This window comes from Sander vitreus, chromosome 12 (genome assembly GCF_031162955.1).
Source record: "Sander vitreus isolate 19-12246 chromosome 12, sanVit1, whole genome shotgun sequence".
Lineage (NCBI taxonomy): Eukaryota > Metazoa > Chordata > Actinopteri > Perciformes > Percidae > Sander > Sander vitreus.
The window spans coordinates 10,782,736-10,805,766 of NC_135866.1; the positions used below are offsets into that span (position 1 = coordinate 10,782,736).

General features: G+C 42.1%; 1 protein-coding gene across 2 annotated transcripts in view; it reads right to left on the minus strand.

Moving 5' to 3' along the window:
* Positions 1-883: 883 nt before the first annotated feature.
* The window catches only part of gpc5c (glypican 5c), a 111,451-nt gene continuing 89,303 nt past the window's right edge, over positions 884-23,031 (minus strand). For both annotated transcript variants that reach the window (XM_078264230.1, XM_078264229.1), the window contains one exon: positions 884-3,225. In XM_078264230.1, coding sequence (XP_078120356.1) covers positions 3,038-3,225 — 188 coding nt within the window. In that variant the 3' untranslated portion in view covers positions 884-3,037. The remainder of the gene's footprint in view (positions 3,226-23,031) is intronic.

Sequence of the window (23,031 nt, forward strand, 5' to 3'; positions counted from 1 at the left end):
GTGAAATGTAATCATCGTTACGAGGTCTTCTCGGTTTCAAGTAGTTCAACATTTTGGGAAAATATCACACTCACGTTTTTGCCAAGTGTTTGATGATAAGATCAATACCACTCTCATGTCTGTTAGCTAACCATGGATCTCAGGCCAGGAGGTGTTTAGCTTAGCTTAGCATATAGACTAAAGCAGAGAGAAACAGATGGCTGGCTCTTTCTAGTTCAAAAATACACTTTCTAGCACCTCTAATGCTCACTAACATGCTGATATTGTTTCTTTAATCCATACACAAATATGCAACAATATAACAAAATAAATACATTTTGTGATTTTACAGGGCGTTACATGCTGTAATTATTATTTCTTGGCTGGACGCAAGTGACTTCCTGGAGTCTTATGTCTCAAATGAAATACAATGTGTTGTGCATTAGAGGTGCTAATTATTGGCAAGAAAGCAAATTAAGTGTACTTCTCAAATTGAGTGAAATTATTCTTTTAAAAGGCTCAGAAAGTATCACTGGATGTGCATAATGTGGCCACCTCACTGTTTAATATTCCACTTTGAGGACAGGGGCTTTTTGAGTGATGTCAGCATGAAATATTTAACAGCCTGCACACCTAGAGCTGTCAATCAAGCAGTCTGTACAAGCCCACACAGTCATAAGAAGAGGACCATAGTGCCATAGGTGTGTAGGATATTTTCCAAGCAAAACTTTTTTTTTTAATCAATTTTTCAGATCAGATTTTTATCAATGTCTATTGTGACGGATACTCTTTAAGGAGAGGCTGTGGAGACAAGCAAAGAAACAGAGCAGCTTTAATAGAGCTCAGCCGCACTGTATCATACTGATACAAAAGAGACGAAATGAGACACAAAACAAATTGCGAGTGACTTAAAATATGTACATTTATACACATGCGAGGGTAAAGGGCTGTAAGTGATCTGTGGGTGCAATGAACGACAGTCATGAACAAAACATACATGGTGGAAATCATATGAACTAAACAAATGTGGTTACAGAACACAAGATGTGACACATTAAAACTGCTAAAACCTTACATAGCTGCAGTCATCTCCATTCTTCATTTACTGCCATGCTTTAATGTATAATTACCATATATTTATATGCAAGTAGTTAAGCATCTTTCTTCCACTTTTAGGCAGAGTCAACGGTGAGTTACTTTTCAGTCGGGAGAGGAAGAGTAGTTTACAACACAGGCTTGTTATTGGAAGAGGTATTTCACTGCACATAGACCCATGTAAGTGTATAGAACTATTTAGCTTAGATACTGTATCTGTGTAGCTTTTAGGCATTATCAGGTTTAATACTGTATCTGCATAGCAGTGACCATGCATTCATTCTCATTCACACAGGTACTTGACTGTACCAGTACATAAACCATTCACTTCTACACAAGAGAGAAAACAGGTATATAGAGGAAGCCATTATTATAGTCACACAGCTTTTTTTTTTTTACTTCCCTTTTGCTCTATCCCCAAGAGGAATCATTTAAAACACAGAAGGATGTATTCTGTTGGAATTCCAAGGAATGGTCTGCTTAACAGTGAGTGAAGAGACATTAGAGCTCTTTGGCAAAATGTATGATAAATCCACAAAGAGGGACTTGTGGGACACAGTGGCTACCACCATACTGGACAATAGATGCACCCAACTTTTGTAAAAAAATATTCTACGTATGTCTTATTGTGTGCGTGTGTTAATTTGTATTTGAATCTCCATGTGTTGGATCTGCAACCCAACCTTTCTCTTGTTTTCAAGTTCCAAACCGTCCTTTGAGAGATGAAGATAATACCTGACGTTACACTATCAGAGAGATGTAATGGAAAAGGCAATATATACGTTTTTGATGCTTTCCGAAGAAGGGCCTGATCCTACTATAGCATTTTTTGATAACTCGGTAGGTTATTCATGCATTATTGTGCAATTCAATGAGCAAACACACAAAACTGGATGCACAATAAACATTAGTAAAATCAACAATGTACAGGCTACATCCAAAATGTATCCATTTATGTCAATGGCTTGAGCTGGACAATGATGTGAATTCCTGCTTTATTTCTTACAGAAATTAAATCTCTATAGTTTTTTTTGCATCGTTATATATGTAGCAGACAAGCACAGTCCGTTCATAGCTAAGGGAAAAGAAACCCCCATTCAGCTCAATCAGTTAAGAGCTTTTTGTTGAATCAGAACCTCATACACTCCATCAAATCTTTCCACCTATATACAGTTACATACTATACACACCTAGTTTGTCTGCACAATGTGTTCAGCCGTGCAAGTGTGCCCGCCCGTGCTCTACCTGTGAACTCATTACATTTTAATCCCCCGCCAAGGTACACAGTCATTAGAGTATATCAAATCGTCTGTTCTGGGCCAGGCACCTGGGATTGATCTATCAATCTATCATGCATTCCTTAATCCTCGAAAAGAAAATGAGTTGAGTTTTCAAATGAGCTGAATTCTTCTGCCTGGCTGGCGAATGGTGCAGTGGCCGTGAGGAGTTTTTTTAAAGGATAAGTACAGCAGAAAAAGAAGATGGCTGTATTTTTACTGTAACGTTATATATGAAACAAAATATGAGTCTGTATATGTGTAAGCGCTTTTAAGTAAAAACAGAATGATGCAGTCCCATTCAGGAACCACAAAGGGTGTGATTGTGTGAGTGGTGGGGCTGTATTGGCGTCTTTATACACAAACGTCTAGCCCCAACGGCCAAGAAGAAGCAGCTGGCCTAATCTTCGTAGATGAGCGTGCATGAGATTAGCTTGTGCGCACACCCACATTGGTGCAGGACTACAAGTTGCTGCAAGAGGCCCCCGTCTACAGTCTCCTACAACGTTGTCCTCTTCTCTTCCACACCTTGCCTTGCTTTTCCATCATTACCATCCATTCAAGTACGTTGAGGACAGGAGTAAGGATACTATGCGTGATATGTATATGATATGAGTGTCTCTGTGCATGTATGTGGTTCCTAAAGGGGGCAGGGGTCGGCGGTGGATTCACAGAGGTCGCTGGCATCAGAACAGGGTCCACTGCAAGCAAAGTGCAGCAAAGAGCAGCGCAAGGCTCCAGGGCCGTGCCCAGCTGGCAGACGCCGAGCCCCCTATCACCTTTACTGGGGGGGGCTTGGAAGGGTTCTCATGTGGGCTGTCACCTCCAGGCTGTCTCCCAATGGGCTTTCCTTCACTGGAAGCTTCTGTATGTGCTGTGAGAAACAGAAACAGATAGAAAGAGAGAAACAGGAGGAGAGAAACAGACACAGATAAATGGTTTGGCTCATTGCTGTAATCATGGTAATCTGCTTTAATGTCCTAAAGTCCTTTAGGCTTGTAAAATTGTACATAAGGGGCTCATCATCATCCAATCACCCATCATCTCATCATCACCCATCATCTCCTTCCAAGGGTTTTCAAAAACAATCAGAAAATAGAAATGATGTCTGATTATGTGTGTTACAGATTCAAAATGAGTTCATACAGAAGAAGTACAGCTGTGGTAGCAGAGAAATCTAGACGCACCCTAGCGGCAGCAAATGTAATTTGCAGCCAGGGTCAGTCTAGCAACTCTCCGTTGGCTTGCAAGCTGGAAAAACCAAATTCTGGTCAGGCCATCACGTAGTGTATAGAGTCGGTGGGCGGGCTTAACATAAGGATGGCAGAGTTGTGACGGTTCCGCGTGAATTCCCTGCTACCTGAAAACAAAGAAGATGGCTGCTGCTGCTGGCGAACAGCGGTCTTTCGAATCGGCTTTAGCCGCTACTCTGGAAGACTTGGAGTTAAGCACTGAAGTCATTCTTAAAAAAGGAAGATGTGTTCGGAATTTTGCCGACCGGATATGGCAAAAGCTTTATCTATCAACTAGCGTTGCTCTGGTTGGTTATCAGTGCAGAGGGAATTTGAAAGACAACCGTTTATCCCGCCCCTCGGATTGAGCCCTACCATTGGTGAGTTCCCAGACCCAACATCTTGATGTGGGTCTGGCTTGTCAGGCTACAGCTGTGGGTGTTTCAGTCGAAAGCACCAATTATTTATTTCAAAGAGTGCTTTAAAATATTTGGAATGGATGCATTTAAATGCAATGCTACTGTATTACTGTTCAGCTACCAGCTCACTTTTAAATCCTTTTGTTTAAGCTACACGCGACAAACCTGTACCACTGTCCTTCTGCCCCATGAGACATGATAAAATAAAAACTGAACTCCCACTTTGTCATCTCCCCACATATCATGATGGAGGACTGACTGGGTGTCTAATCTCCAGCAGCGGATGATGGACAGCCCTAACTGTGTCATTACAGCCAATCAGAGATAAATCAGGGCGATGAGGGTAGGGAAGACATTAAGCACCCATTTTATCACAGTCCCCCGCAAACACATATAAAGTTACACACACAAACGCTTTTCTGCTGACATCGGTGAAATCCCAGCTTCCCTTAAAGAGGACTTCACTCATGTCTCTACCACTTGCTGTTCTTACAGTCTCTCTCAAACTTCATCATCACCCTGGCTCTGAACGCATCTCTTTACTTTCTTCATCTCACTTCCCTCTGGGATGCGAGAGTGTGTTCAAAAAATCAAAAGGAAATTATTCCTTCTGCTCATTACCCATCCGTCTTTCCATTCCTCTTCATGAATCCCAGAAGGACCCAACCCAGCCCAAGCTATGTACATCAATTAAACAGATTACAACCCTCAGCACAGCAGAGTGCACCACACGTTCTCAGTCACCACTTAAGTTAACCTGCATCACTAAGACCTTAAAAGGTGTCATACATTTAGTATGGGCCCATGTGCAAGAGTTAGGGGCTTTGCATACCTTGTGTGAGTTCCTGGAGAGGGACAGGGTGAAATCAATGAGGCCTGGTCCCAATGGATACAGAAAGAAACCAATAGAGACAGGGGTGAAGGATACTGACTGTGACTGTGTGTTGTGATAAGTACTGACAGTGCCAAAGCCCTGTGTCAAAATGTCTTTTTAAGCTGTCACTGTCACAAAAAAACGGCCAAGTCTGCAGTGATTCTCACCAGTGTGTGTAAAACTGATCTGTCTAGCATTCAGTTGACTTCACTGTCAAGCAACTTGACAGCCAGGTGTGTGATACGTTTTAAGATATTTCATCCATATGAAATGTGAAAATATATAGCACTCCAAGCAAGAGCTTTAATGCCCACTTCTTCACCGATATAAAAGTAGACAATGTATTGCTCTTTTAAAGCTGTCATCCAATAAGATTTTTTTTTTCCTTTCATACCTTCCATGATCAAATGTATTTAATTTTTAAGAATGTATTCTTTTGTAAAACTGAGAATGCATATCAACCCATCCCTACTTTACACTTGGGTTTGTATGTATGCATGTGTATTCATGTGTGAATAGGGCTAGGCAGGGATCTAGAGAGAGTTGTGTTTTCCGTGCCAATGGTTTTTGTTGTTCCAGTAGACAATAGACAAAGACATCATTTATCCCAAATCAGATTGCTGTTATTGTTTCAATGGAAATGGGCTGCATCTCATCAGGGAGATGTCAGAAAACAGCATTTGAATGGGCCAACACAACACTAACACTACTCCACCGCAGGCTAAGCAACTGGCTAATTAATGGAGCAGGACCTGCCAGAACAACCAATAACGACAGAGACAACAGCCCTGCCAACTTGTTAACGTGTTTTTGTATAAATATATATGTATATAAAGGTAGGCGTTTTGGAATGCATGAAGTTGGACTGCTTTGTGATCTTTGAAATAAAATAAAATTGGATGCAATAATATGAAGTTACATTAGTATACCCATTCAACTAGTAATCATCCAACTAGGTCCATTTTAAGGCAAAGCAAAACTAGGTGATTGCCTAGAATGCCACCAGCTGGGAGGGGCATAAAAGAAACAAAATGAAAAAGATATTTGAGTCATTTACCGTTTAATTTACTTTTAAACGCCTATTCCAACCACAGCTCACAGAACACTACACAAAGGGGTGTAAAGATGTATTCTGAACTCATTAGACCAGGATGAGACCTTGGAAAAGACCCAGACGATGTACAAAAGATAATGCATCTCAACCAGTAAATGTTCTAGTATCCCCCACAATGAGATGGAGGACATGCCTGGGAAAATTACGCTTGAACTGTCATATACGCTGCTGTTGTGACCTGGACCCCAAGAAGTGTCCAGAATTCGATAGATGGATGAAGGTTGCAGTGGTACTGTGATAGATCCGTTTGACATACAGTATGTCTTACACTGAGAATGAGGATAAGACTTATAAATAGATTTAAACCATTCTTAAAGACGACATTGTTTGCAAGATTGTCAGTAGTTTGAGGTATTGAAAACAGATTGGACATCTGTTGTGAAATAGGGACAGTTGGGTGCTCCATGACAGAGCTCTGCCCTGCCATTGACAGATGCCGTAAAGTTTAAGATACAAGTATCACTTTATACTAATTGCGTATGTAATGCAATAATGCACTTTAACGTGGATACATTACTTTTAATGAACACAAAATCATTAAACAATTCTCCAGATGTTGTTTGTCCAAACATGTGGGACAAGCCTCAAACTTCTTTACTTTTTTAGGTCAAGGAAAAAACTAAGATGTCCACACAGAGGTCACACACTTGATAAAGGCCAAGATTTGTTGTCTTATTTTTTTTTCAGCTATTTGGTCCTAATATATATATATATATATATATATATATATATATATATATATATATATATATATATATATATATATATACACACACACATTTACTGACATGATATATGCCTGGTCTCTTTTGTATTTGAGATCTAGCAAAAATATTATATATTGCGATAAGTGTGAAAGTTATGTGATTATAATATCTATCACATAATATGGATATGTTTATCATCATGAAATGTTTAACCATATCAACCAGCAAAAGTTGAAAATAATTTAATTGTTTAAAAAAAAGTAGAAGCAGTAGAAACTTGAGAAAAATAATATTGCATTGTGTTAAGTCCCTAAAAGCAAGCAACCACTTGAGGTACAAAGAAATGAAAAACCAGGAGGGCAGGAGGATAATGGAATGTGATGTTGTTGTCATAATGAGACAATGTTAGCACATAAGCTGTGCTTCATAAGCTGGCTCATGTGTAAATTCCCCAAATATAGTGAGGGAAAAAAAAGGGAGAACAAGCAAGACAGAAAAACAGAGGGCGGGCGGGAGTGAAAAATGACAGAGAGGGTTAGAAGAGGAAGGAAACGGTTAGATTGGCTTTTCAGTATGAGGATGAAGATCCATCGTCACTCGTATCAAAACAGATGGAATCAATCACCCCGGGCAACTTCAAGGCTACGCGATGGCACGTCGACATGCTTCTCCCATTACAACAACAGTCAATCATATGTTTCCCACCAGTAAAAGACAAATGTGATTTGTTTTGTAAAAAGCTTTATAATAGGTGACAAACAGTGACAGAGAAAAACAGGGTAACAGAAACCCGAGAGACAAATAGAACTGGAGTGCTAAGAGGTCTGAACAAGACCACAGACCTTTACAGTATGTCTGGGAAGAAGTGTGTAATGTGTATTTGTGTGTGTGTGTGTGTGTGTGTGTGTGTGTGTGTGTGTGTGTGTGTGTGTGTGTGTGTGTGAATCAAATACTAGCATAAAGAATGGGTTGTGGTATCTTTCATTTCTCATCAAAGCCTGCAGTGGTCACAGAGAGGAAGAGGATGGGGGTTCATGTCACTTTTTACATTTGCACATCCAACACTCTGATATACTGTATAGTAACTACACACAGTCCAAGAAAGCAACACAGCTCAACCCTAGCCTGTAGCTTGTTTTAGAGGGATGTTCTGTCTTCTGCCACCTTGTTGAACTCTTTGTTGGCTAAGTGTGTGAGAAATGGTTCATAGTGTCCTTTGCCACTAATGCCTCTCCAGATGGGCAGATTTGTGTGTTTTGAGGAGCAACAACAGCTGCTTCTAACAAGCCTGGCCACAGCCCTGAAGAAGAGGTGGACCTCGGGCTCTAGCCAAGAGGAAGGAGGGACGGGCGGGGAGGGAGGGAGAGAGGAAGGGAGGAGTAAGGGTTAGAAGGTGAGTGGGAGGAATGATAAACATCTTGGCCATCATTCTTTGGAACAATTCTGAGGGACAGAAATTTACAGGATGGTTCTTTGGGCAACCATGTACATTTGTTTTACTTCTACTTTCCTCCCTCTCTGTCTCTTTCTCCTTCTCTCTTCTCGTCTTCTTTTGGTTAGCCAGCACGTAGCCACTGCTGCCACACAGATTAAATCCTCAAACCTATGCAAAGGGAAGAAGCAAACAATCCTCCCTGTCTTCAACTGATAAGATGTAATCTCTCTTTTCCTCAGCGCGTCATACATACTGCACTGTAGACGAGAATACACACAGAGACAGCAAAAATGTACACAATATACATGTACACACGAAAGCATGCTCATACACTCCGGAGAAGCAGTACTAGGGCAACGGGGACAAACCCAATGAGTCAACCTTGGAAACTATGGTCCACATGTGTTGTGCATGGCTGTGTGTGTGTGTCTGGTGTGTTGTGCAAGCTTGCATGGGACTCTTGACTGAACACATAGCTGCAGAGCTGTAATCCAGTGAGGAATGGTGCTACTGTATACTGGGGCTTAGCAAGTTGCCACAATATATGCCATCAAGATGACAAGACAGCTTTTCCAGGCTCAACACAGACTTATATCCATTACAAACATCAATGTGTGTTCTATTCAATTCAATTGTGTTCATTTCTTTTTTTTATTTCACTGACATAAGATCGGCCCAGAATTGTGTTGTAGTGCCTTAGTTTAATTACAATGTAACCTACTTCTGTCCAGTGTAACTTAACCCCACGCAGAAGTTACATGTGTACTGTAAATAGAAGAGTTTAACCTGTTTATCATATGCTTCAAAGCTCCTGTGGCAGTTTTCACTCGTCTGCCTGCTCTGTACAAATATAAACATGGCCAGAAGGTGGATTGAGGTTGATTCATGGCACATCAAGGGAGTGTGGTGGAGGTGGGTGGAGGTCAGTAACTTCCTCCTCACTCTTATTCTCATTATCTTCCTCTCTCCCTGTCTTGGACCTTCAGGGTCTGCTCCTTGCTAAGCAGTTGATGGGAGACATATGCAAGGTTGGGGGGTGGGGTTGTAAAGCAGCTCATGGGCCTGGGATTTGACAAGGCCACTTGATCTGCCTCACAGTGATGTTTCATTAAGCGAGGCAGACCTTTGACACCATTTTTTTTCACCACTCACACAGGCAGACATAAATGTAATCATGGATTTACGCATGCTCATGGTGTATGCACACACACTGACGAGCGTGGTGTTTGAAATTAGCAGTGAGACAATATGTGATTGGGAAGTCACCCCTCTCCACACTGTGCTCGGTTCCAGTTAAAGACTTGTGAGATTGAGCAACTGTTCCTCTACTGAGACGGCTCTGCCAAGGGGCTGAATAGTGACACTGTTGATTTGCTAGATCAATCCTTATTTGCTGTAAAACAAGATATTTATGCAATAGCCAATATGTCTGTGAAGCGTGGGTGCCAGCTCACTGTTGCCAGATATTTGCTACCTGCCATCTATCCCTTTGAGAGCCAGAGGGTCTCTGTTTCCCAAGTGAAGAGAGAGAAGAGACTCAGATGTGGTCCACTACTCCCTTTTGGTATAAGCACATATTTCAAAGATGTTTTAAAGTTTCGGGGTAGATTATACTCAAGTAATTTCATACAAGTATGCCACTTTGTGTAGACAGACTGTGTGCTGGCCCCTATTTGCTTTTCAAGAATTTTAAGTTATACAATACTGATACATAGAGGACTTAAACCACGCATCCATTCAGTGACTCTCTGGTTGCAACATTATCATCATTTTCACACAACACAAGACTTGAATGCATGAGGAGTCCGATACACACCAAGGGGTATGCACAAGCCTCTTTTCATTCTTGGGTAAAGCCAGCATTACTAGGAGACAGAGCTATCAGTCTGATCCGATCAGACCTTTGGACACCAATAAAAGACTGATGCTGCTCTTGGTGGCTATGGATCACGGGTGTCCTGACATTGTTTGGTACAGCTGGAGAATGCTAACACTCTCTCTGGGTCACTATGTTTTCCAAGGCTTCTCTTTCACTGTCTTACACACACACACACACACACACACACACACACACACACACACACACACACGCACACACACACACACACACAAAGATATATACCTTCCCGAGCACTCACACATTTCCTTATCTCTTTTCACACACTTTCTTACAAAGAGGGGTAAGGTTAGAGGGTGAAGAAAAGGGGAGGATGCATTCACACAGTTCATTACTAGCCATCCATCTCTGTGCTGTTTTTGTCCACGACTTACTCTTTATGTGGTGCCATGTCAGGCAGGGGCTCCTCGCCCCGTCAAACTAATCTCCCTATTCCGTATTCTAACACACACACACACACACACACACACACACACACACACACACACACACACACACACACACACACACACACACACACACACACACACACACACACACAAACTGTCCCTCTGGTTCACAGGCAACCTATATAGGGAATCCAGGACTGGTCCAGGGTCTCTGGCAGGCCACTCAAGGGGCAAAAATACAGGGGCACCAGTAGGGAACACATCTTAGCCTACAGCTAACCTAGCAACGGGCACAGCAGCATGGCAACTCCAGAGCAGGGATCAGTGGAATGGAATCTGCCCAGTGCGATTCTTGGCTGTACTAGACTATTAAGCTCCTTTGCAAGATTAAGATTTACTCCCCTATACACACACACAAACACATACACACCGAAACAAATAGGGAACGGGGCCCTGGGAGGACAGTGACCTCCACCAGTCAATGTGACAGACTCTCGAGATGGAGGGGAATCCTGACGAGAAAGCAGCTCCTATGCAGTAGAGAAGTTAAAGGCCCAGTACAACTCCTCAGTCTCACACACAGATTCACGCACATCACATTCCCCACCAGAACACAGATTTTTGATATCAGTGCACACACACACACACACACACACACACACACACACACACACACACACACACACACACACACACACAGTGCGTTTCACTATCTTTGTGGGGACCCGTCATTGACATAATGCATTCCCTAGCCCCTTACCCTAGCCTTAAACATCACAACTAAATGCCTAACCTTAACCCTTACCCTCACCCTAACCATAACCTAATTCTAACCCTAATCCTAAAACCAAGTCTTAACCCTCAAACAGCCCTTTAAAGTTGTGGGGTCCAGCATTTTGGCCCCACAAAGTTGTTCGGACCCCACAAGTATACTGGTTTTTGGACCCCACGAATATAGTTAAACAAGAACACATACACACACACACACACACACACGCACACGTACACACACACACACACACACACACACACACCGCTAATCAGGTAGCAGTCAAGAGACGCTGTCAACGTGTGTCTCCTGACATAACATTTCACACATGGATCCCTCCGCCCTGCCACTGGAATCAGCCAAGCAGTACACAAGTCTCAAGTTGCATGCTTTCACCTGTTCTCACACGGTTTCTCTCTGTGATATTGTGTGTGGTCTTGCCTTGAGTATCGAGAATAGAAAAATGACACATTCAACCCTTCAGAGCTTGCTGTTGATGTTCAAGTGACACTAAGGGCTGTACGGCCTGGAGTACGGAAAAGATGCTTTAGTGTATGCAAACTATGATTAGGGTGCTACCTGCTCAGTGACACCAAGGAGCAGCAGCAGTGCCCACACAGAAGTAAAATGCAGAAAATAGAATGAAGTCGTGTGTTGCTCCATGTGATTAGCCCCCTCTCAATTAAACTGATCTAAGTGATACTTGCCGTTTCAACTTCAAAGCCAGAAATCTGTGTGGGATTAAAAAAAAGAAAGTTATATGTTATAAATGTTTGATTTTGTGGGGGTGAGTCAAATACTTTGATGTAAACTCTTGGTTGCATAACTGACTTTAGAATCAAATTACTCAGAATGGCGCACAAAGTACGCTGTCAGTGGCCCTTCCTAGTCTAGGGTGACCAGATGTCCCGAAATCCCGAATCCTGCCCTAATTGTCCCGAAAATTAGAGCAAAGTCTCGAGAGCAGACTCTCGAGTAGTTATAGTCTGATAGAACATTAAAAACTGTTCATGGTGATTGAGTCGTCCTGCAGCCAGCTCCCGTCAGCTGCACATTGGCTGCAACAGTATGTAGGCCCCACGTAGGCGGCTAGGCGCACATTTTGATAACACACATTGCTATCTTTCATTCATTCATTCAGTCATTGTTGAAATGGAGGATCAGGCTGGTGTCCCGGGACCCGATGAACACGTAGCTAAAAAGCAAAAACGTCTCTGCGGGTGCCTGGACTGATGTGAGAAACAGATGCTCATTTAACCTGGTCCGCAGTGAAATTAAAGTAAAAATGAAATGCGCTGTGCAGAATTCCACAAACTCATCATGAGAAAGCCGAGAGTGCCGGCAGCAGTGAAATCCTCCGCGAAATATGCCAGCGCCGGGCCTCCAGCGCAACCCAATCTTAGGAGGTATAGCTTTAGTGCATTTAAACTTTTGTTGTTTCTGTTATTTTATACGCACAAAGAAAATACAACCTTTTTGTCCCCTTTTCATGTTATAGAGTAGATGAAGAGCAAAGTTGCAAGTTCCTCATGGCTGCAAGTTGCAGCCATGAGGCCAGGGAAAGTGCAAGTGCAGACATAAAAATAATAAATAATCAATCATTTGAAATTCATGTTAAGTGCAGGCAGCCACGAGAAGGAGTGATTGGATTGGATGTTGCTGATGTTAAAGCGCAGTCATTGTGTTTATTTTTATTTGTTTTCATAATGACACTTGAGGTCATGATTTTAATGATTTTTTTATTTGTATTTTCGGGTTTACATGACAGACAGTTCAATTCCTAAATAAAAATAATAAATCACTTTGGTTTTGAAATTCATGTTTACCTCCCCCCCCCCCGTCTCGTCCTGTCTTGAATTTTACTCATTCTCATCTGGTCACCCTATCCTAGTCTGAGCTGTAATCAGCTGAAGCAGGGAGAGGTCAGTCCTCTTCCTTCCCTCAGGCCTGACAGTCTGTTCCAGGTTCAGCTCTAATTGCCACATCAATTATGGATAAAGGAGAAGGGCTTTGTCGCTCTCAACCCTGGTCAATAGGATAGGCCTTTAATGTAGTGACTCGTCCTGCATGCACGTCCCTTTGATGTATACACATATATAAAGCTGCACACAGACTTGGACTGCAGGTAGTCAATACAAAAATTGGCTCATTGCTACCAACCTTCATTATCTGCGCACTCATGCAATCCTAAAGCACCTCTGTTATTTGAAACAGATACTCTGATCGAGGTTTTGCCTTTAAAACAAAAGTTTGCATCTTTTGAGCTTGAGATAGAAGTGCCTGTCTGGGAAAATCCCAGCCCAAGTCCTCCCATGCTTTCTCTCCTTCTCCCCTCACCTAGTCTGTATTTCCCCCTGCATACCAGGCTGAGCTGAGACAAAGAGGATCAGACTCATCCCTGCTTATCCTTCTACTGTATTTTTCAATATCAGTGGAATGTCTGCTTTTATTTGCTCAGTGCTGTGTTACAGCAGGAATGCCAGTTTATGTGTTGGAAGCCAGGGTTGGGCTCCAGGCGAGTCAAGAAAGTCAACGGGGTCACTCACACAACTCTTGCCCCCCCCCATCCTCACACCAATCCCCATCCCAAACCCCCAGCAGAGAAGCCCAGGTATGGGCATTAATAAAGCAGCCCAAACAAACTAGTGCCAACACTAAGTCGCCTCATCTGTAGGTCTGCCTGTTAGTGTGTGTAGCCAGCAACTGATTATTTCCACAAATTCATGGAGTATTGATTAAATTGAATTCCAATGACAACCAAAAGGTTTGGTCATAGCCTGACTGGGGGCAGGGGTGGAAGAGTGGTGTGCAAGAGTGTTTTGCACACAATAAAATTCAAATCATATCCATTGAATTTGCAGCTTTCAATAAAGAAAACTTTATGAGTCTGGACACCGTCTTTAAAATGTCATTTACTGCTTGGAAACCTGCACATGTCGTAAGGATTTCTTGTTATATTAGTGAATAACAGCTCCTTCTGCGACAGTGTAGTTAAAACTTTTATGCGGCTACGGTATGAGAGCACTGAGTCACTTGCAGTCCTTGTTTCTCTGCTGGTAAACTTCATTTATAACCTGTTGCCCCACCAGAGATTCTTGGTGTTTCTAAACGTCCCAAAGGTGTGCTGGAGAGGTTAAATCATAAAGGCCTCACTGATACTGCTTAGAAAGGAAATGATGATGCTGGCTAATGAGAACCATTCTCCTCTGATGACTGTGTGCCTAGGGAGCCCTTCAAGCTAATATGCTCTCAAAGTGCCATAAAAACCACAGGGCAGAATATGCCAAGCTAGGAAGAAAAAGTATACCAATGAAAAGAAAGGTGGTAAGATGGTATAACAAGGGACGGATGGGCAGGAAATGTAAGACAGTTGATCACAAATGCGGATATGTACAATAAAAAGTTGTGATACAGGGATTATAATAAAACAGAATATCTGTGAGGTAGTTTAAGTGCTAACAAATGGGATTGGGTACATATTAGTCTAAAGGATTATCCCTGTTTGTAGGGTGTTTTTCCCAATACTTCTTTCATAGCTAATGATACTGAAATGTCTCAGAATCATTCACAGCAAGTCAAGTGTTGAGAAAATTACGCAATGTCACAACGTCATATAGAACAAATAGATGACTCTGCATATCTGAGTAAAAATGTGACTCACTAATCTTACATCCATCCGCAAACCAGACCATGTTCCTGCCCAGCAAAGCCATCTCTGATCCTCTAGTTCCTTCTTTTCCAACCCTACTCTGCCCTGTGGAGCTCTCTCTCAGCCCCTTGAGCTCCAGATGAAAGGCTAAGGGAAATGGCAGTCCTACTGGTAATATCCGCACCGGGACACAGCCACTACATCTGCTGGCCAGCCGGCCTCTACGCACGCCAGTCCCAAAGGGCCCCGGCTCAGTCCAGGACCTAGGATGGGAAGATCAAGGGGTTGGGATTGGTCCTACCCAACCTGGCGGAGTACACAAGCACCAAGTCCCCCACCCGCTCTCCTAACCGCCTTCTCTCACGGTAGATTCAATCATTGGTTTCCATGTTGCAATTGTCTTCTCTGAACCTCAGCCCTCAACATTTTATTCTCATGTCAGCTGTACTTTCATGCCTCTGTTACTCTGTTACACCTTGTAACATCATATAGGTCTATGGTATTACCTTTCTATTGTTGTAACCACTTACTTTCACCTCTACCTCTGATCCTGTTTTCTCTCTCTGATCCGGACTGGCATCACTTCACTCTTAATCTCACACTCTTTCCATCATGCAAGCTTTCTTACATGAAAGGCAGGTGTGTGCTGTCTCCAGGGCAACAGAAGGCTGTAGTGGTCTTGGGGCTGATCCAGTGTTATCCTGCTAACACTGGTGTAGGTAAGCCATATCCTGCCCAAGCAGCCGTTCATTTCAGGAATGTGCTTCCCCTGCCAGGGTGAACAGCTGCCGCACACCTTTATGGCCTTTTTGGCTTTGGAGAGAAGTTCTCTCCAGGCCTTTGACATTCAGGTACAAACACACCGTCAACCCAAGAACATTATGAGGCCAATATATGTCAAAGTTGAATCAATGTATCATGGTCAGGTTCACGGTCATTATCTATACAATACTATGCAAGTCTTTTGAAAAGTCAAGTGATAGAAACGAGATCTCCACAGAAGTGTTTTATTCAACCGTGGATAGCAAAATATAAACTGCATATTACATTGGACATTGATAGATGTCGAGCACAGATTTTGCTCCAGTGCCCTTTAGCCTTAAATTTAAAAACTGCTGATTGGAGCCTTCTCATGCCATACGGACCCACCTTTCTCTTGTGTGTGTGTGTGTGTGTGTGTGTGTGTGTGTGTGTGTGTGTGTGTGTGTGTGTCTCTCTCTCTCTACGAGTAAAATTCACTTACATGACACTCCATTTTCTAAGAAAAACATCTACACAAAACTAGCAGCTGTGGATTTAAAATAGTGTTGAGAGTTTACTTCCTTTGGGGTCAGGTTTACACTTATACACACACACACACACACACACACACACACACACACACACACACACACACACACCACACCACATACTCATACAGACACACACATGTACGCCCCCCCCCGCCCACACAAACATTTACAGCCAGCTGTTTCCTTGGGGTATGCAAGGAGAGACAAGAAAAGTTAATAAATGTGTCCTTTGACTCAAGAATAACAAGAAGCACACAGCTCCAGTCTTAAATCTTTCCATCTTGTCATATTTAGATAATTATGTTCCTTCATGCTAATAGAGAGGTTTAGCCGCTGAAGTGCAGAGTGGGTGAGCAATGCCGGGGGTGTCTTCACTTTCTTGATGAGCTCACCAGTGTTCCTGACAGATGGTGTTTGTTACCAAAAGAGAATTGTAGTTTCATGGCTGTGCGATTCACACTTCTTCACAGCACATCCCTGCGGCTCAATCACAGGAAGTGTTTATCCATGCATTTACTTCTCCTCCTCCTCTGAGGTGTATAACCTGCTTTCTGCTCCTTTTGTTTTTATGACTTCTCACACCTTTGTCAGGCAGACTGCCTCAACAGCAGCGCAAAACAACACTATACTCCACTTTTGAATAGTTTCTATTCTTCTTATTTTTTTTGTTACTTTCTGTTCTTACCTGCATTTATGTCTTTTGTTTTTTGTTGTACTGTTGCAACAACCACATTTTTCTGCGCTGGCAATCAATAAAGGTGTATCTTAATTCAAAAGGTGAACTGTAGCAGTGGGAAAGCTTTTAAATCTCCAACGTACCATCCTAAACATCTTTAAGATTTCATAAAAACTAAAAGCAAACTTTTGAAAAAAAAACATCTCTTTTCCTATGTCTGTTTTTCCAGATCTGCACAAAAGGCCAGAGCAGAAAAGACTTTGCCTACTTTGCAAGAGAGTCAGGCTCACAGACAGACTATAAAGACAATAAAGTACTGTTCTACCTTTTGATGCACAGACATTTGGAGTCTCCTCTCTCTTCCTAATGGAAAGATAGTGGTCTAATGTGCCACTGTGGGTCTTTTAGAGATTAATACGTGAACGAGCTAGCTACAAATGAATAGCTTCTTTGGATGGAGTAGCCATAAGTGTTCCGGGCTAAAACAGTTAATAAGCCATAGTCACGCCACCGAATGCACCACAGAAGAGGCTCTCATAGCTGCAGGGGGAGAGAGATGATATGGTTCATTAAGAGTCACTGATTTATCCTCCTGTTCATGGCTGTGGTCATGGCAGTTCGTACATGACTAGGCCTTGTTTAGTTGGCACACAAAGTACACTAGCATGTCTCCAGGCAAGGGGAGCAGGATCTGAACCAAGATTAAATATGCCTGACATCATGCAATCAGACTGCACTTTCCTTTAGAAGTGGAGAGCTAATTGGAGTATGTGAAAATAGTCTGACTTTTCCAACTCTTGTTTTGTAGTTCTTTGCACTACATCTGTAATCTGTCACTCTGCCTGACGCTGTCAAACAGGCCAGTTGACAGTCTTGCCTGGGCCCGGGACGAGATAATCTTAGATGCTTCCCCCTCGTGCCCAGATCTCTCCTTTTCCCTTGCTCTTCCTCTCCTCTGCTCTTCCTCTCCTCTCCTGTTCCTCTCCTCTGCTCTTCCTCTCCTCTCCTGTTCACTCTGCATCACTCACTGTGTGTGCAGTAGCAAGTTCAGACCAAAGATTCCCGATGTGGTGAATCCTGCAGGTACTTGCAACGCTGTTTACACCAATGAGACGAGACAAGACGGTGTATCATCTTCATATTCACTGACTCTTTGTACTTAGCTGTCTAACTTTCGACTTTTGTGTTGTTTCTAAATATGAATGTGGATAACGTGAGCGATAGTGAGATGCTTGCTAGAGTTGCGTTTCGAGTGAGAAATCTGCGAAAACGTTTTATTTCTCTGATTTATTGCTTTGTTTTAATGCCGCCAGGCGCTCTCTCTCTTCAGTCACTCTACCTCGCTCGTCCACAATCGTTAGGTGTGCATGCGGGCGCTTGTTGAGCCTCTGTCTCTGCCTTGTCCAGCTGACAGTTTGTGAAATATAAATAAAACATATTATTATTTGGGGTAGCTTAGGAACATTTTGGGGTGGCTTCGGCTTTTATACAAGCTAATGGACGTTAACATTAGAGCTGGCCTGTTAGGTTACGTTACAAGGCTCGTAAACGTTGGCTGCACTGTTTCTTACCTTGCTCTACGTTGACTTTACTAGTTCCAGCTTCACTGTCACTACCTTTTTTTTAAATCTTTGTTTAGAAAATCTCTAAGACCTCTATTTTATTCTTCTCTTCTTCTCTTTTCTTTCCTTTTCTGACTACCGGACTTGTGCTGACCGGACATTTTAAGCGTACTGAATTTCAAAACAAATGACAACATCAAATTTTGATCAGTGGCCAAACCATTTTTGTGTTGGGGGTGGGGGGGTTCTTGACCACTATTTCAAGGACAATTAGGAAGAAAACAAATAAAAGTTTTTATGTAACTCAAATATTACATAGGCTGTTTTTTCCACAAATAGGCCTATTTTAATTATTCCATAATTTAATGAGGGCCCAGTTCTGGACCCCCCCCACCCTGGGCCCGGGACAACAGACCCGTTTGTCCCCCCCTATCGGTGGGCGTGCTGTCAAATAGTAACAAACTGCCAAGTTTGTATATGATTGCATATATTAATTATTTCGTTTAAGCAATAACTGATCTTAGATATGTATGTAGAAGCATCCATATCTGCATTCTCAAAAATGTTTTCAGCATGCAGGAGGCTATACACATGCATCGTATCTCATAAGTAGGACTTGCTGGAGTTCCATCACATCTGAGTGCGGATAGAGACAGTGAGTCTGTTCTCTGGAGATTAGTGCTGTTCATTAGCTTGGTAATGACATCTCTCTTAGCATAACAGTGGGTGGTCATGCCCCCTTTTAACATGGACCTTGGGAGCTCTGCCACAGCTACACAGAGGCAAACTAGGGCAGACTGCGGTGGAGGATAAATTATGCATCCTACCCTTACAATTCATGACAGTTACCAAAGCTGATGTTTGGATCGACAGTTTAACCAATATTTATGAAGTCATAAGAGAATGAGCATGAACATTTTTTTTAATTTAAGCTGACTTCCCCTTTAATATTATGTGAATCCCAGTAAGGCAATAGTGCATTGGGATGCCAACTTTTAAAAGTGTTTTAAAACAGTTTAAAAAAAAAAAACTATATCTAAATCTGGTTACTTTAGAGAGCTACAAGGGAGAGCATGAGTACAGCCTGTGACTGTAAAACGGAATTAAAGCATGCTTATTACCAAAGTTGTTTTGGAAATTGCCAAATAGCTAAACATACCTAGCCTGGATGCCAGCCGAACTTAGCCCCGCCCACAACATTTGAGGTTGAGAAGTTCGGTCTGGACTTGATCCGTAGTGGAGCAACTATGCTGTTCGGACCAGTCAAATTGTCAGGGTGGGCTTTATACGATGATGGATGATGATCAACAGTAACGTAATCAACCACGTCACCAAAGAGCGCTTGGGTTGAATGTGTTTACAACAAAGATGGCTGCCATCGCGTTTGTTATAGAAGATATCGACAGTGCATTAATTTTAAATGAGGAACAGAGAACCGCGATCACGTATGTATACACATTGCCACACTCGTCCACACAACACGGAAACTGCCGCCTCTGCCTTTGCTCTGTCGAAGCCTGCCTTTGACTTGCAGCTTCTGTGATGTCTGTCTCCGTTGCTCTGATTGGTTGTAGCTAGATCCAAGTGAGTGCAGAGGCATTTTCTTTCCTGGTTCGGTTGAAACACGCCCCATGATCACAGCCCAATGGAGCAGTATCAGACTCATATTCTGTCTAAAATCTGAGCATGACGACGTCAGGCTAAAACATACCCACAAACCGAGTTTAAAAAGCCGTGCTTGGCTGGTGTAAACGAAGGATGTGCCAAAAAAGTGTTGCCCAGGTCATGGCATCAGTCATTGTTGTTTAATACTAGTGTCAATGCTGTAATTTCTTTATAGATATGATTTTGTTACTGGATGACAAGTATTCTTTTGAAAGCTAAAGGACAGTTGTTCTGGCAACAGGGCTCACCAGGATATGGATTTATACTTTGAGGACAGACTAATGGGTTTTGTTCTGTAAATCTCAGACAGTGGTTTTGATTGATTATCCCCTGCTGTTGGGATACTACTGCTGCCGTCAGAGCTCTTAGAAAGGATGGCATGTTTTATCCACATATCAACAAGCAGCAGGGCAGAAAGGACCTGTTCAGAGCTGTGTGTAACTAGGAATGTAATGGCTATTGATTGGTGTATTAGCTGCATTGTGGTGTGGATAGCCTTCTCGCTACGCTTTTGTAAAACTAGACCAGTAGTTTTACGATGTGCCGATAGCACACTAAGCCACAGTGGCCATAGTCGTCTATTTTATGCTGAATGAGCCCTAATGCCTTGTGAGTATTATTTTGCACATACGTACAGTGTAATGCAGTGGCTACAGATACAGAGCTAGGGAGCTGCAGAGGATTGTTGGCCTCCTAGTCTCTATCCACGACGTTCCACTTCCGGGATTGGTCTGTTGCCGCCGGAAATTCCGCCGGATGCACTCTTTTCGGCCGGATGTCCGTTACTTTCCGCTTTCTTTGTGTTGCTATTTTAAACTCTACTATCTGTCCAATCTGAGTTTTCTGTTGCACGACTAAAACAACCATTGAACGTACACGTTCCACCAAAACAAGTTCCTTCCCGAGGCTATTTTGCAGCGGCACCGAGGCTCTGTCTTAGCGCCACCCAAGACGATTGTGATTCGTTTAAAGATATGCCAATAAACCAGAGCATGTTTTTCTCCCAACCCAGAATGCTGTGTGGACTAGCCAGACCCTCCTCCGCAGCACTGTGGAGTTAGGTCTGGCAAAGAGAGACTATTGGCCTCCCAATATCTCTGCCTCTCCTGCATTGGTGGATAGGAGCAGGAGGTGGATAGGGACAATATTTTTGACAGATATTTAACATATTCAAAGTGAAATTACTACTTAATACATGTCAGTGTTGACCTCATGGTGGCCAAAGAGAGGCTGTTGAAAAACAGCAATGCCTTTTGTGTCTAGGTAGCAATACTCACAATGGGGCAAATTTAAAAAATGAAGAAAAAGCAAAAAACATATTGTTGCCATTTACAGTAAATGATGTGGCAAAAGTTGATGATGCTGCAACCCAAGTAACTCAATAGAGTTAAATGGTTTGTTGGTATGTGAAAATACTTTTAATTACCTTTTGGATCTTTTTTAAGGATCTTTTGGGGACATGTTTGCTTTTATTTTAATAACAGAGAGTGGATGGGTGACAGGCAACGAAGGGAAAAGGAGAAGGAATGAAATGCAACAAATGTCCTCGGCCAAATTTGAAATAGGGGTCTATGCGATTACATGATCTTAAACACCTAGGCCAACTGTATATCAGTTGCGTACTCATCTTGAGGTACCTGTTAATGTATGTAGTTAGCCCTCTGTGGACTGAGTAAACATGGTACATGTTACGCATGAAGAGACTGCTGAATCAGCATCTGGCATTTCTGCAGCACAAGAATTAGGGAAGATAAAGAGTCTTCATTGTGTTTGCTTGTCTGCTTGCTTGCATGTATCAGTGCACAGTCTCCTGGGGCCTGTTTCACAAAAGCAGAATATATCAATCCAGGATAACTGAAAAAGCGAGGCTTGACCTAGTCTAATCTGTGCATCCTGGCATGGTGCGTATCATGAAGGCCAAGCCAGGCTGAGGAGGAGCGACTAGGTTGAGCCAGGCTGTAATTCAGATAGATGCGCGTCCATGGCTTTCCTCAAAAGGAATGCGTAAGTAGACTAAATATATAAATATACATTAACTGACCACTGCTCTGAATTGAAACCGTCATAATCATTCCATTCAAGGATTAGGCTTCTAATCATTTGCACAAATTAACAGTTGTACTCTTTGCCTTAAAAATAAGCAGAAGATAAAAAAGATACATTTTCTACAATGCTAGAATATGATGTATAAATATCTTTCACTCTGTTTCTCCCTCTCTCTCATGGGCTAAAATATAAATTTCCTAAGTCATATTAACTTCCACTGCTCGCTTTTAATGCAAAGTGTACAACTGTTCGTTTTTGCAAATGACAAGTGACTCATTGAATGGTTTCAGTTAAGAGCAGTAGTTCATAAATGTATATTTTTAGATATATCATTCAGTCGGTCCGCTATTATCTGCCACGCGTTTTTTTATTTTTTATTTTTTATAGGAGACGAGTTTCCTTCTCTACATATTATATGCCTTGCTCCCTTGTATATATGGACATAGAAAATAAAGACACTGAAGAAATTGGACTCTAAAATCTAGAAACTATAAAGATAATTAAGTGATAAATTCCATGCGCACTGTAAACATGAATGGAACAGAGTATATTCATTAGTTATTTTGCCCCAGCAAAATATAAGGTCAGAAACCATTGGGGTGTCCTCTCCCTGTTGTTACATGAATGTACAGTAGTCTACATCACTAGATAGTTACTGGTCCAGTGAAGTAAGACTATAATTTGGGAGGATTGTACAATTAGGATATGTTCTTTAAATTGTACAATCCTCCCAAATTATAGTCCCAGTTTACTGGACAACACAATTTGTGTGCTAAGAATGCCAAATACAATGCACATGGAAGCGGAACAAACATGATCCTTATTGTTAAAGAATTAAAGAAAGATTAATCAACTAAAATAATTCAAGGTGCATTGGTCAACTATAGAAATGTACAGCACTGTATGTATTGCCCTTAGTAACAGACTTCATTTAAAACACATTTGAAATTGTAT